Below are 15,524 nucleotides of genomic sequence, written 5' to 3' on the forward strand. Positions count from 1 at the left end.
CATAACCAGACGACTTGTTCCCCGCTCTGCCACTGAGAAGTGTAGTTTACTCTCGACTGCTATAGCGACCCAACGGAGCCACACTCGTTTTGCCATTAGACTATGCAAGCTGTCACTGTTACAATAAAAAAACTCGACTGAACGTTCTGGGGGCATATAAAGGCTAGTTTCTTAGCAGCGTTTGCCATTAATTAAGAGCAGAACCACCACGTCTCCATTCCTGCATCTCCAGTGGACTTCCTATAGTAAATCCACAAGGAAGGATGCCCAACGTTTCCTTTCACTGGTGTTCCTCCATACTATAAGAATTGCCGCATATCTCGCGGCTAATACACTAGCACATATTTCAATTCTTTCTCGCAGCACCGATCTATAGCTGTCCTCAAAACTCTGGAGTACGCTAGCCTCAAAGGAGGCGTCGGGAGATTTTGGTATCCTTATATAACCCAACGGTTAGCAAGGCCTGGGAGAACTAATTACACGTGCGAACAAGTACGCATCTTCCCCTTGCTATTAGGAGAGAGAAAACGCGACATAGTGTGAACAATGCCATGCGTTTTTACTTCAAGCCGCAAATAACTTCCGTTGTAGGTGCCATATCGGTACTCTTTAGAATACAAGGCATGTATGCAGCAGTTTCCACTGCCATTTCTTATTTTTCTATGGGGCGAACTACAGTACCAAGCAAAACACAATCGACACCGCTTTACTATAAAAATAACGTATATCGCTACGGCAAAGTTTCTCGTGCCTGCGTTGTATCGGTCAGCTTCGTGACGCCTTCCGACTGCGCGCTGTCTTCTGGCACAGCGGTCGCTTGCAGCTGTGTGTTAAACCATTTCGCAGTGCACGTATTCGCTCTTTTCATCATTGCGTTAGCGTCGCACTGAAAAGCGTCCGCAAACACACCGATTTCCTTGAGAGGTTCGTTGCATAGACGGCCGCCTTCTCTCTCACCGCACTGTTGATAGCACCAAACAGCGTAGAGGAGCTGCATGCCAGAAAGGTCGGGCACGCCAGGGATGGTCAATGGCTTGTCGCCTTTGGTCGCTGTCATGGCCGCAGAGACGGTGACCGCTAGGGCAATTACGCGCTGAAGAATGACCATCTTGCCGCCTGACTCCGTGTCATTACTGGGCTCCCGCAGGCTGAAAATGCAGTCAGCGGCCTTGCGCCACCGCGCCGTGTTTTCCAGCGTCACGCACAGGACCTTGGCCATGGCAGACGCCATGAGTGAACCCAGGCTTGCGAGCTTGAGCAGCAGGGGCGCGCCACTGTCGTATGCCGGCAAGACGGCCACGTCTGGCCGAAGGATGATGTCGTTGGACACGCCATTGATTCGGTAATATAGCAGGTCCGATGGAAGAACGCCGGCCGTTTCCATTGACACCTGACTCCAGAGGGAAGTGCTCCGGCCGACCATGAGTCGCTTCCAGTTCAGCAGCGGATCCGATGTCATGTCCTCGTATGTGGCGTAGTTCTCTTGGAGTGAACTTTCCTGTGAGAGTGACAGGAGGTCGAAAACGTGTCCCGTATCGTTAGCGTAGCTGCGCAGCCTCTTGACGTTGGAGCGTAGCTGGTCGCCCTTGGCGAACAAGTGGTTGTAAGATTCGCGCACCATTTGCAATAGCTGTGTTATGTCGTGCTTCACGTCTGCGGTGAACATCTTCGAGACGTACGGCGCTAAAAACGCGTAGCTGGCGGTTTGCTCTAATATGGCATAGCAGAAGCGGTACTGGTATTTCATCGCGTCCTGGTACGTTGGGAACTCCCTGACTATCCAGGGCGCATACAATCTCCTCGTCAGGATTTCTACCATGTACCACCTAAAATAGCCTTGCGCTTCCATAGCGCCAAATTGATTAGGCAGTTGCATGAATTTCTTAAACAGGAAGAGAGAGTCTACGTAAAACCTGAGGGAGTTACTGCGGTTGAAGTACATGTCGAGAATGCTCGTCCACTCTCGCTGTGAGACGCCTCGAATCGCGTCCTGAATGGTAGTCTCGTTCCAACCGGCGAAGTCGTTCGTAGAGTCCAGTGTGTTCAAAATGTTCATCGAATCCGTAACGACGTTCTCGTCCATCTTCTTCCAGTCGTCGTACGTCACGTTGGGAAGCATGTTAGGCTCGAACGTCGTGTGAAACACCTCGTAATCGTTTCTGAGGCCATCGTAAAAGCCAGGTTCCAGCCTCCTGCGGGCGTACGCCTTCAGTGACTCGCTGGGTGCCATCCGCAATGTGATCCCTCGGTGAGCGGGGCGGACATACGTGAACTTTAATGGAGCGGCAATGCGCCACTTGAAATACAGGAAGAACGTCGCGTTCAGTGCATCGACGGGCCCCTTCCAACCGGGTGGCGCATATAGTCCGGCCTCCTTAAGGATCTGTACGAGGGTGGTGAGGTTGGTGTTGTTCTTGGCGACGATGTCTTCGCACGTCCGATAGGCCAGCGCGGCCTTCTGCGCCGGCGACTGTCCTGTGGGAGGCACGTCCATCGTTCGGATTAGATCGGTGACGTCCTCGATAAGTTTGTCGAACAACACGTCGCCTTGGCTCCCCTGCAGGTGAAACATAAGGACTGCCGTGAGTATATCCTTTTGCGAAATGCCACCAGTAGGTGCTGCTCATGAGCTCATAGATGTAGCGTTAGCTTTTTACGTACATACTTCCGAGACTGTGTATTGTCAAAACAAAAAGCTCCGTTAATTTCCTTAAAGGCCCCTTATCAGGGGTGTTACATAAGGGGTCAGGTACAAAAATGAGCCATTTCACATAAGTATTTTTATACATAGGAAAAAAGATATGCACACTTCAATTTAAAAAAAGGGGGACTACTCATAGCGAAAACATGGTGAGGAAGAGTATTCCAATCAGATATTGTCGGGGGGGAATTAAGCATAGAATGTAGTTGTGTATGAGGGTGGTTTTAAGAGGAACTTGGTGAGCATGAGCAGTGCGTTCTGTTATTCTTGCAGGTAGCTCGGGGCATAGCGCATGATTGAGTGAACTGTAAAAGAACTTACGAAAAAGACCAAGGCTGGCTATAGTACGGTGGTGCTAGAGCGACTGTAAATCATATTTTGCCTTTGTGATGACACGCTTATGTCGTACGAGTACGCCGAATGAATGTACCTGGTAGCACAAGTTTGAAAGGACTCAAGTGCGTTAGCAAGATAATTTTGATATGTGCCCCGGTAGGGCACGCGTATTCAACTTTAAGCCTATCAGTACGCCAGAAGTTTATCTTGCAGAGCATGGCGCAAGTGGCGACTCAAGTTGAGTGCTCTATTAACGCGTGTGCCCCCTGATGAGATCATAGGAAATTGTAAAGCCTACGTACTTCAATGATTGTATTGTATGGGATTACCGGCCATTGTATAAGAGACTAGAAAGGCTTTACGGCGGCGGGTAAATGACATGCGCTTACATTTATTGGGACTGAAAGACATCAGTCAATGGGAACGCCAAGACTGCACTCGGTTGACATTTTGTTGTAAGTCTCTGCGTCAGTAGCATTATTAACGGTGTGGATTATCGGCCAGTGTGCAAGAAAATAGAATGGGCTTACGGCAACGGTTAAACATGTGCTTACATTTACTGGGATTAGGAGTCAGTAGCATTACTAACAGTGTGGTGAATCTAGCAATAACCAGCAAACATCCGAATTTTGCAACTTACATAAGGGTAAGTCATTATTATAGATTAAAAAACGAAACGGACCAGTAACAGATCCCTGAGGAACACACGAAGAGACCGAGAGAAGAACGGAAGAGGGGTGATAGAAAAAAATTGCGCGTGAATTAGGTATGTTTCAAGCCATTTTAATACACCGGGGTTTAAATTTAAGAACGACAGTTCTTGTAGCATGTGCCGGTGAGAAAATTTGTCGAATGCTTTTTCATAGTCCAGAAAAATAGTGTCAGTTCGTTGATTACAGTCAGGGTTTACATGCAGGTCATGAAGGCCCTTACGAAACATGTTGTGACGGGTGGAAAAAGTGAATGGCGTCCACATGGTTTCGACATATATATATATATATATATATATATATATATATATATATATAGTGACCTGCGTCAAACACTTGCCTTTGCTTCGTGTTGTCGACAAATTCGACTTCGCCCTGCCATCTGCTAGCCGCCTGGTTAGCTCAGATGGCAGGGTGGCTGCCCCGGAAAGACGGTAGTTCCGGTTCGAGTGCCGGACGAGGACGAATTTTTCTTGAACTCTGAGGCTTTTCTTTTGAGGAACCCGTATGGGTTTCCTTTGTAGCAATTGCTACGAACGGGTGGATGTCTAATTTTCCTTTTATTAATGTATCTTACCAGTACTCACCTATATACGGGGCAGAAACCTGGAGACTTACAAAAATGGTTCTACTTAAATTGAGGACGACGCAACGAGCTATGGAAAGAAGAATGATGGGTGTAACGTTAAGGGATAAGAAAATAGCAGATTGGGTGAGGGAACAAACGCGAGTTAATGACATCTTAGTTGAAATCAAGAAAAATAAATGGGGGGGGGGGGGGGCATGGGCAGGACATGCACTGAGGAGGGAAGATAACCGATAGTCATTAAGGGTTACGGACTGGATTCCAAGGGAAGGGAAGCGTAGCAGGGGACGGCAGGAAGTTAGGTGGGCGGAATGAGATTAAGAAGTTTGCAGGGACAACATGGCCACAATTAGCACATGACCGGGGTAGTTGGAGAAGTATGGGAGAGGCCTATGCCATGCAGTGGGCATATATCTATATATATATATATATATATATATATATATATATATATATATATATATAGAGAGAGAGAGAGAGAGAGAGAGAGAGAGAGAAGACGTAAGCCCACATCTAGGCCCTTATTCACAAAGATATTCTTAAGCTATATATGCATGGATGGAATACCTTACTGAAAGGTCCTGCGAGCTACGGGGTGCAAGGCCCGTAGCTCTCAGCTCTATGGGGCGCAAGGCCCCATAGAGCGGGCTACTCCCACGTCGGGACAGGGAGTTTTAACTCCCTGGTCGCATCGTGGGCTCGCTGGACGGCCCAGAGCTGCTCCGCCAGGTCCGTGCTGCGTAATGCTTCTTGCAGGCTGGCGGAGTTTTGATTCTTGTTTGCGTGGGTCCGACCACACGGCCAGAGCAATTGATGTACGTCTAGTGCGCTAAGGCAATTTTCGCAATACGATGTTGTGTATGGCTCATGCATGTAGTGATGTAGTCTGTTCTGCGTGGGGTACGTGTTGGTTTGATGCATTCTGAACGTGAGGGCTTGAAGCATGGTGAGCTTATTGTGAGGTGTGCTGTATATTCTGCGGTCTAGATAAAAGTGCTTTGTGAACTCGTTTTATGTGGAGGGAGGGTCCCGATTCTCGCTGGGATGGTCACGACCAGAATAGGTGGCGTCATGGACGGTTAAGTCTCGCGTGCTCCTGTGAGACATCTCATTGAAATTGGGAGGGCGTCCTCGATCTCTCCGAGGTGTGCCTGGAACCAGCAGATGGTGTGATGCTGCAGCGGTGCGGATGTATTGACTATTTGTAGTGCTTGTCTTGCAACGGCTCCTTTCTGAAAGGCTTTGACGGCTGAGCGTGAATCGCTGTAGGCGTGGGTGGTGGTTGGGTCTGTGAGCGCGAGCGGGATTGCAACCTGTTCTGCTATCTCGGAGTTGTGGATCTTGACTGTAAGAGCGTTTGTGACATGACCTTGCTTATTGACCGTGGTGGCAACGAAGGACTTCCTGTTCGTAAATAATACCAGATGCCATGGTCCATCGTGCTGCCGGACATATTAACGAAGGCGGTCGGACAATAGCAAAGTTTAGTTGTACGAGCGAAAAGCTTTGTGAATTCTGCCCACAAATTGCCCATAATTCGAAGACACGCACTAAAAAAGAATAAAGCAACGTTTCATTCCTGGTCGAACAAAACGAGACGAACTTAAACTGTCAAGTCAGATTGAGGGCGGCATTTTTCCTCATACTGTGGGTCAAAATCATCGCGTTCAGTCGCTTACCGCGTACTTCCACCTTCCGCAGACGCGCTGGTAGAAGTTGTCGCAGGGATCCACGTCTGGCGAGACGCTATCTAGTAGCAGCTTGGCGACGTGCTTGCAGTGTTCAGACTGGCAGGCCCCCCCCGTCTGTGTCCAGGAGCTTCCGAGGAGCAGCACGATTACCAGCAGCACGATGATCCCCACAGTAACCGCTACTACGATGGCGAGCAGGTTCCGCTGATTGTGCGTGCAGCTTGGTGGTGGTGCCGCCTGCGGCTCCGGCTCGGGGTCAGGGAACAACACATCGCCGAAAGTTTCCGCCACCGGGACCTTACCCTGCTCGGCGACGGCCTGATTCTCCTTGACGTTCGAGCTTTTAGTTGGCTGCTGCGTTCCCTTGCCGCCCTTTACGGAGCCTTGTGCGCCCTTCTCGTTTTTCGACGACCGTGGCGAGCCCTCCTCCTTCTTCGGCATTGTGGCCTTCTCGTCGGGCGCAGGTGGGGCAGCTGCCGCAGGAGCAGTGTCCTTGGGGGGCGCCGAAGCGACCAATGATTTGTCGTCGCGTTTCTGTACGGGAAGCAGTTGATGCAAGGCGGGCTTGTCCTGGCCCACGTTCAGCGAGGGGCGGTCGCCTTCGGTCGGAGGCAGCGGGGCCGGCGCCGAGTTCTCGATCGTTGGAATCTTCGAGGACTGGCGTGGAGGCTTCAAGGCAGGCCTCCCCTCCGCAGAGTTGGGCAGCGCGGCTTTCCCCTGCTTCTCGGGCGTCTTTGCGGGAGCGAGGCCGCGTAGCGAGCTCTGTAGGCTTTTCTTGTCCTTGGCCTTGTTTGGGCCCCCGTGATCGTCATTATCAGCCATGGGAGCGCTGCGAAAATGCAATTGACAAGGAGAAATCTCACCTTCGAGCATACCGCAAGGCTCTGTTTTTATTTCTGTTTTTCGTCAGAAACTGCGATTTTGGCTAGTTGGTACAGATTTTTTCGTGATGTCTTAAGGCGCCGAGCACTGGTGTATGGCTGCTCAAATTCCATCAGCTTTTCCTTCAAGTCTTTCGGTCAAGACTTCTTTTCGGTCCCTCTGTGCCCCGTTACAGCGATGCGCACTTCCTTCAAAGCTGAGACTATAGCACTAATGCTGCTTTGCGAACCAGCCCTGTCCGTAGCGCTGACTGTCCTCAGAAGACCCTCCTCACCATTCGGCCTCCTCGTTCCGAGTTATTTCACGTGGCTCAAAACACATCGATTTAGAATACGCCAGCAGGAGGCGCCGCCCTACTGCGTTACAAACTGTCGTAGACAGGTGTCGAGGGAGTATTGAGAAGCCAAAAATTTGGGATTACACGAAGTAGTAGATGGGGCCAGTGCCTGGAAAATTAAGTGGTACTGCTTTAACTAGAGCACGAAAAATACTATAGTATGTAGTGTGCGTTGGGTGTAGAGAAGAGACAAAGTCGCTCAAAAAAATTCATCAGCCCTCATTTTCACCACTCTGTGAAGAAAGACGAACACCGAATGTGATGTCACTGATGTCACCGAACACAAGGTTCGGTGACATCAGCGACGCAAAGTGCGTATTGCCTTCTGGAAGACGCCTTCTGGAAGTGCCTTCTGGAAAGTGCCTTCGGGAAGTGCCTTCTGGAAAGTGCCTTCTGGAAGACACGCAGGCACCAGCGATTACTCTAGAACGTGTTCTATGACATCCAGAAAAGCCGACGCGCTTGACAAGCTGATGAGATTTCGACGATCGGCCACCGCTTTCGCCACTATCGCTGCATGTGCTTTGAGTGTAACTTGCTTTTGTGGGCAAAGGTTCACCCAATAAAAAGTCGGTCACAGTTCTGCCGCTGTATTTATTATTATTATTATTATTATTATTATTATTATTATTATTATTATTATTATTATTATTATTATTATTATTATTATTATTATTATTATTATTATTATTATTATTATTATTATTATTATTATTATTATTATTATTATTAAAGGACACAGACAACGAATACATCTTTTCACTGTGGAGTGATTTATTCTTATTCTTTTATGACGTAGCGACGTGTGCAAGTACCGCGACATGGCAGGCGGGATTTCCGCAATATTTACAACTCCGCTGCGTACTACATAATTGTGAAAAGTAGATGAAACTCGGCGTAAGGTTAGGGTCGTCTTAGCGGCTAAATGTCATGCAATTTATTTCGGGATAATTTTTATAAAACATTAGTTACATCCGTTTTCTGTAACCAAACTCCCTCCGTATAGACGGTCATGTATTGACAGTAGACGGGAATTCTGTAACGTTTATCGCTTCACTGTAAACCAACTAATTACTACAAGTAAATGAAACTCGTCGTAGTGATAGAGTCATCTTAGCGGCCAATTTCAGTTTGGTTTGCTCTGGGATAGTTTTGATGAAACAAGAGTTACAGCCGTTTTCTGTAACCATACTCCCTCCGTAGACGGTCATGTATTGACAGGAATTCTGTAACGTTTACAACCTCACTGTGAATTAATTATGACAAGTAAATGAAACTCTGTGCAATGATGGAGTCGTCTTAGCGGCCTACTTCAGTATAATTTTTTTCAATATACCTGCATTAGATTGAGGGCTGCAGAGCATTCGCGAGATGCTGGAGACGCAAATTTGTTAAATAATAATATTTGGGGTTTTACGTGCCAAAACCACTTTCTGATTAGAGGCACGCCGTAGTGGAGGACTCCGGAAATTTCGACCACCTGGGGTTCTTTAACGTGCACCTAAATCTAAGCACACGGGTGTTTTCGCATTTCGCCCCCATCGAAATGCGGCCGCCGTGGCCGGGATTCGATCCCGCGACCTCGTGCTCAGCAGCCCGCAAATTTGTTCGCGTCGATGCAACGCGTAGACGGCCACCGCCGAGGGGTATATATAGCGGGTGTCCCAACTAACTTTAGCCAGAGTTTAAGAACATGCGAATTCCACGTAGCTGGACAGAACTAGGATAATGTTGTTTGCGGTCACTTAGATATGATCGGATTATATCTTTTTCATTCCACTTAATTAGATAGTTAGTCCTAATTAATTGATAAACTTCTCAAATATTATAATTATATGAGAAGTGTAAGTGAGAAAATTGTAGAGCAACATGAAAAACTCCTAACACAGCTTTCTGTTGCTTAATGCGTCCTACATAAAAGCGTTTTTTCCGAGCGTGAAAGAAGCCCGCAAATGCTGGCAAAATTGCCGCGCGACTGGCCGCTCGAGGCACTCTGCGAGTATTCGCGGGCTTCTTTCACGCTCGGAAGAACCCTTTTATGTAGCCCGTACTGAGCAACAGAAAGATGTACCGGGAGTTTTTTATGTTTCTGTACAATTTTATCATTGACGCTTTTCATCTAATCTTCATGCTTGAGAACTTTATTGAATAATTAGGATTAATTATGTAATTAGGTAGAAAGAAAATAATAATATGAGTATCTCAAAGCGACGGCAAACAACATTAACTTGGTTCTGTCCAGCTACGTGGCATTCGCATATTTTTAAACTCTGGCTAAAGTTAGCTGGGACGCCCTGTACACAGCCTTGCTGTAACGATTCGCCGGTGATTACGGTACTCTAATGCGAAATCTGAGAGCAGCTCCATACGGTGCTTTCATTTCGCGATGTATTGGCTGGCGCGGTCAACCTGACGTGTGGGCGCGATTCGCAGCAGCCGCCGCAGACAGACTTGCCTGCCTGCTGGCTCCTATAACGTGGTGCATTCAGTTTACTTGGCTGAGCACGCCTGCGCTATCTCTGAAATGCTGCACGGGGAGCCACCGGCCTGGGCAGAGAGGGAGTGACATATTTCTATGAGATAGGTTGCTTCATGTTTCATCCGTGAGGACGCCAGAGGCACATTGTCCACTTTGTGGTCAGGGATTCACCGTCTCACTTGTTTGCCAGTTGAGAGGCCTCGGGCTACATATTCATGAATTATGGTGACGTAATAGCCCTCCCTTCCAATGATTTTCGCAACCACTGCAAGAGAATCTCCCTTATGGCATATGCAGAAGCTTGAAGTACGCCTCCAAATAACCGATATCACTGAGAAGGCCCAAACGTGAACAGTTCCAAGTCAGCTTACTTTACTGCTTTTAGACAAAGTGCCTGACTGTAGCTTCGCGCTAAAGTCAAGTGTATGAGAATTTTCTCTTTCATGAGCCTTCTTCCGGTTTGAGGGCTTCAGCGGAACGGATTTGCCATATTCGGTGTCCGGTGCTTCTGAATTATCGATTAATTCACCCACGCGCTGCGATGTCTTAGCCTCCTGGTTAATTCAGATAGTGAAGCGACCGTCCCGGAAATGCCTTTCCTCCAGGTTCGATCCCCAGACATGACGAAATTTTCTTCAGTTGCAAAGCTTTAGTTCTGCAGAAAAGCCCGTATAGTCTTCTCTTGTAGCTTCGTGCTACAGTCGGATGGATTACGGTTATTCCTTTAATGATTTCAAATATAATAGTATTTTACATTATCATGGACGAAAAAGAACATGATGCCATTTCGTTGTGGCTGCCTGGTCATTGCGGCAGTTGCGGCAACCATCTCGCTGACGAACCTGCCATATCATTTCATGATAACGCGCAAGCAATGCTCACGCCATTATTAAGAACGGACTTGGGCAGGGAACTGATCTTTGTAAAACTGCGGAGTAATCCAACCTTCGTTTGCGCATGCTTGATCCATCACCGCAGCTACGATCACCACCAACCTCCTCCCGGCGTGACATTACATTGCTGCACCACCTATGACTGCGTGTGGCCTTCACAAAAGCATATAGTTCTTCCTCGTCGGAATGGCCGAATTCCCTATGTGCGACCACTATAACTGCTAGTAGACGATCGAGCACCCTTCTGTGCCGCTGCAACCGCTCTGACGCCCGACGTCAGACTCTGCGAAGCCAACTCGATGGTCGATCGACCCTTTACAGAGGCGAAGATCCTGCAGGTGCTCGGCCTCGCTAATCCTCAACCCAGAAAGCTGTGCGTGCTCTAATGATTTTCTATAACCAGTGGTCCTAGAGGCCACCTTCTATAAATGTGACCCCGTCTGCTTTCAAAAATTAGTTGCAAGTGACGCTCTTTCCTGTCCTAAAGCTTTTTTCCGCCCCTGGGAACTTCGCGGAATTAGATGAAGCAACTAGCCCAGCAACAACTATTGATACGTTATAGGATTTTGCGGTATTTTTATTTCTACGTGAATGGGACTAATGTATATCTTCTGCCTTTAATATTGCGCACGACATTGGATGTACCATCGCTCAAGGCGCGCTGACGTACTGCAATTTCTTTTCCAAGGCCACAACGCGCAATTCGTTGAAAACTAATTTAATTCAATTTAGTTGCGCGTGTAAACAGCCTTACACATGTGGGAATTTCAGCCATTGAAGTTGAAGGACCAGTGAGGGACTAATATATTATGTTTTGACAGCGACATAGGGCAATGTGAAAGGCGTTGAGGATAATCTGTTGTCTACGGCCCACGACCATCCATGCAAGTGGCTGAAAATTAGACACTGTAACATTTCTTTTGTGTTTTACTATCACGTACACTATCGACTTTTGCAACGTTTTGTAGTTTGCTGCACACATTATGGGCGTAAATTACTTTATGGACGTGCGGCATTGCATTCAGGCTCGGTCGCACAAAAATTAACAACATAATGAGTGTCTGCACTGAGTTGAGACTTTTTGAACTTATTTGAGCCTTGCCTGTAGCGTGAGAATCGTTTAGCGGCAATGGTAGCCTTTGAGCCTTTGTCTGGAGTTCCCCGTTTGACGTGCCCTAGCGCAGAGGATCCACAGGTCTTCCTGAATTGTTCATCGAACTGGCTTGGTTCCTTCAGTAAGTTCCGGTTCGGCTTCAGTTACAAGCTGGCGGGAAAATAAAGTTTCGGTTCATGCCCGTTTCAGCTGAAGATAACGTTCCTGTTCCGGTTTTCGGTTTAGTTCCAGTTCGGTTCTACACCCTGCCTGTAGAAGGCTTAACGCATGCACATACCTTCAAACGCCTTGGAATTCAAACGCTCCGGATCCGAGAGGAATCGCTTTGATGGTCAGGCTCTGCTCGCTCGGTCCCCTTCGAACGATGTCCTCTTCTGCTTCGACCAATGCCAGCAGCGCGAGAAAGAGCACGAACGCGATCACGAACGCGAGCACGCGAAACTTCAACCTCCTCTGCGAGCGTACTAAAAGAGAGAGAACGAAAAAAAGGACAAATGAAAGGCAGGGAGGTTAGCCAGGACTGTGTCGCTGCCGATTTCTAAGACAAAGAAAACTATTAGAATGCTTATTTATCAAACTTGGGCTATCGCTAACCTCGCCAAAAATTCTTTCTTTTGGGGCGACTTCACTGGGATCCAGCCACAGGGACGCTTTTCTTGCAGTTTACAATTTTATTAGAGAGACCAAAAGAGTGCCTTGCTGAATTTCTAAAATTATCAATAATTTCTATTATTTCATTTCTTTACGTTAACTTATTTTATCAAAATTCTTAATATTTTCGTTACACCTCTAAATTACAGTTCTAAGTCTTACGCTCCACTATTTAAATCTAGTTTCGCTTTACTTCTAAGCATACGGAAAACCGCGTGCTTCTTGGCCGATCCCCCTTGGTATGCGCCGCTGTCTAAGATACGAAACAAGGCAAGATTGAGCCTGGTAGGCTACAGACGGTCACTTAGTCCAGCAGCCTTCAGAAATCGCAGCAGCTTTATGGTGGTCGTTTGTAGCTGCGATATAGGAGGTCCCAAGATCTTGTTCAATGTGAAAGGTTTCCTACCTAGCTGATTTCAATATTTGCATAGAACTTGTTGCTGGGCGAGTTGGTTGGGATCTAAATAATACATTGTTGCGCCAAAAAAAGGGAAATAAAGACTTGGGAAGGAAGAGTACGAAAAGACCTTTCAGCGCTCAATCTGTCTTTTCGTACTCTTCCTTCCCAAGTCTTTATTTCCCTTTTTTGGCGCAACAACGTATTCTTTAGATTCAATATTTGCGGAGGTAATGTCTTTCATTTTCAAAGGACGCGGGCAGTATATTAGGAGGTGTTCCTTAGTCTCCTTGAAACCGCAGGCATCGTACTCGGCGCTATCGGCCATTCCAATCAAAAACGAATATGTGAAGTTCAGTTTTTGACGGAAGCCCGTCTGGTCGGGATGAAACATGGTTTAAAGGTAGACAAAAACCCGGGACACTACGCCGACCAAAGTAAAATTTAAAAGAAAAGAAGGCATTTGTATTGGTGAATATATGTATTGGTGAATGCAACCCCCAGGCGTAAGCGACAAAGCACTGTTTCAACCGCTCGGGGAAGACCAGGTAACAGCCACAATTGCACAGATGGTAGAGATAATGCAAACGATGGTGAATGAATTCAGCTGCGTGCCGCTTATGCAATTTTACACGTTGCGCTAGTTTGCTTAAGTGTCGGGCTGCCTCAGCCCTCGACAAAGGTATAAACACCAGGTTCGTCCCTTGATGTGCTTTGTTAGCAGCTTCGTCGGCGAGGTCGTTGCCAGAAATATCGCAACGGCCCGGCAGCCACTAAAACACGACGTCGCGTCCTTTCGCGATCGCATGGTTATGCGTTCCTCGCATCTACGACACGATTTAATTGTTCACAGGAGCCGCGACGAAGAGCTGACAAAATACATTGCGGGGCAGCGTTTGAGTTGCCGAATATTGCCCCCCCCCCCCCACTAGCGGCTTGGTGGCACCAAGGTAACGGCAACACTGCTTTGACTTCGATTTGCTGCGACTATCATGTCTATCCGTGTCTGGCCGTTCTACACGAAGTTTAGCACGACGTATGTCGCGACGACGCCTGCCCGTCCTGCGGGCAGACCTCCACTCTATAGCACACACGCTCTGGAAGTGCGGGTCGAGATACCTCAAGTTCAGCAAGGAGGAGTGGGACTCGCTTCTGCGTACTCTAGACAAGCAAATCCTGGCTGTCCTGTTTGCCGCGACCGGGTCGGTGGGCTAGACCTGCCGGTGCCTACGTCAAATTAGCCGGGTGCGCGACGAGTTCGCGTCCTCGCCGGACCTCCATGTAAAGTGCTTTCAGTCACTTACTATCATTTGACTGTGTCAGACTATATACCGCTTCAGTTGTTGCTGTTCCTCTGCACAAATGGTCCATTCCACTGATATCTACTTTGATCTACATAGTACACATCAGTGGTACATACCACTGATGGGGGACCGGCCAGAAATTGGGTTGTTGGAAGAGCTTGCTTGCTTGCTTGCTATATTATGGCGGGGACCCACTACGGCGGATTGCCTCCTCCTGTTCATTTTTCTCTACTTCTTATCATTTTTTAAGGCACGTCCAACTGCGGCTAAGCTAAAAATACATCATTACTTTAGTTACAAATAAATATATCTCCCTTTTGGCTGCGAACTATGGTGAACAGTTCTTCTTTTTCTAAGAGAGACAGAGGGGCAAGGGAAATTGAGGGAGGAAGACTGGAAGCGGTGAAAGAAAACAGAAAGCTTAGCTTTTAAATGTACAAAGTTCATTTAAATATGCAATGGCGATTTAGCGGTAAATGCGCTAGCATTATGTCACACCTCTCTGAGGTTCCGGATGCAAAGTTGAGGAGCTCATTCGACATACGTCCTGCCTCTTCGAGGAGCGAAGAGCAACTGACGGTGATCCGAATAATGTGTGCGTGCATGCGTGCGTGCGTGCGTGCGTGCGCGTGTGTGTGTGTGTGTGTGTGTGCGTGTGTGTGTGTGTGTGTGTGTGTGTGTGTGTGTGTGTGTGTGTGTGTGTGTGTGTGTGTGTGTGTGTGTGTGTGTGCGTGTGTGTGTGTGTGTGTGCGTGCGTGTGCGTGTGTGTGCGTGTGTGCGTGTGTGTGTGTGCGTGTGCGTGCGCGTGTGCGTGCGCGTGCGTGTGTGTGTGTGTGTGTGTGTGTGTGTGTGTGTGTGTGTGTGTGTGTGTGTGTGTGTGTGTGTGTGTGTGTGTGTGTGTGTGTGTGTGTGTGTGTGTGTGTGTGTGTGTGTGTGTGTGTGTGTGTGTGTGTTCATGTTTGTTGTCGCATATAAAAGACCGTCAAAATTCGGCGCACCAAACCCTGGCCACTTGCTTGCTTAGCTTGCTTGCTGTTATTAGATCAATAGCTTCGCTCTTCACCCAAAGACTCTTCAAGACCAGCAGACGCTCCGGAGGTATCAAGTACGACGCCATTTTGAAATGGTCGCATGGGGGCGATTTTGTTTGTTTCTATGTGATTGGCTGGCGGAGTAACAATTAGGGTAGAGGCACACGGACCCCGCGCGGTCCGTGTGCCTTGGTTGCCAACTGCTGTTTTTCTTTTCTTTTTTTTTTTCTTTTTTGAGTTGTACCCTACTATAGTCTTGCGAGTGCTCCTACTCGTGTTTGTGCCCATGCTCGTAATGGTGTTCGTACTAGTGCTCGTACATGTAGACCATCACTATGTAAATCTGCAAATAAACCCTTTTTCTCATCTCTTGGACGTCGCCTCGGACCTCCCGATCGACCGGCGCCTGGCA

General features: G+C 47.8%; 1 protein-coding gene across 1 annotated transcript; it reads right to left on the reverse strand.

Annotated features, from left to right (window-relative positions):
- Positions 1 to 690: 690 nt before the first annotated feature.
- LOC142570824 (uncharacterized) lies at positions 691 to 12,155 on the reverse strand. The gene is made up of 3 exons (XM_075679141.1): positions 12,007 to 12,155; positions 6,013 to 6,853; positions 691 to 2,557 (listed from the first exon to the last, which is right to left on the reverse strand). The coding sequence occupies exons 2-3, from the start codon at positions 6,844 to 6,846 to the stop codon at positions 731 to 733; spliced, it is 2,661 nt and encodes an 886-aa protein (XP_075535256.1). The 5' UTR covers positions 6,847 to 6,853; positions 12,007 to 12,155; the 3' UTR covers positions 691 to 730.
- Between the last annotated feature and the right edge of the window lie 3,369 nt (positions 12,156 to 15,524).

Source organism: Dermacentor variabilis, chromosome 2 (genome assembly GCF_050947875.1).
Source record: "Dermacentor variabilis isolate Ectoservices chromosome 2, ASM5094787v1, whole genome shotgun sequence".
In the NCBI taxonomy this organism is placed as follows: domain Eukaryota; kingdom Metazoa; phylum Arthropoda; class Arachnida; order Ixodida; family Ixodidae; genus Dermacentor; species Dermacentor variabilis.

Coding starts and splice junctions, on each gene's coding strand:
- LOC142570824 (XM_075679141.1), bottom strand. CDS start 6,846: ATGGCTGATAATGACGATCACGGGGGCCCAAACAAGGCCAAGGACAAG. Junction 2,558..6,012: donor GCGGAAGGTGGAAGTACGCG/GTAAGCGACTGA, acceptor TTTCACCTGCAG/GGGAGCCAAGGCGACGTGTT.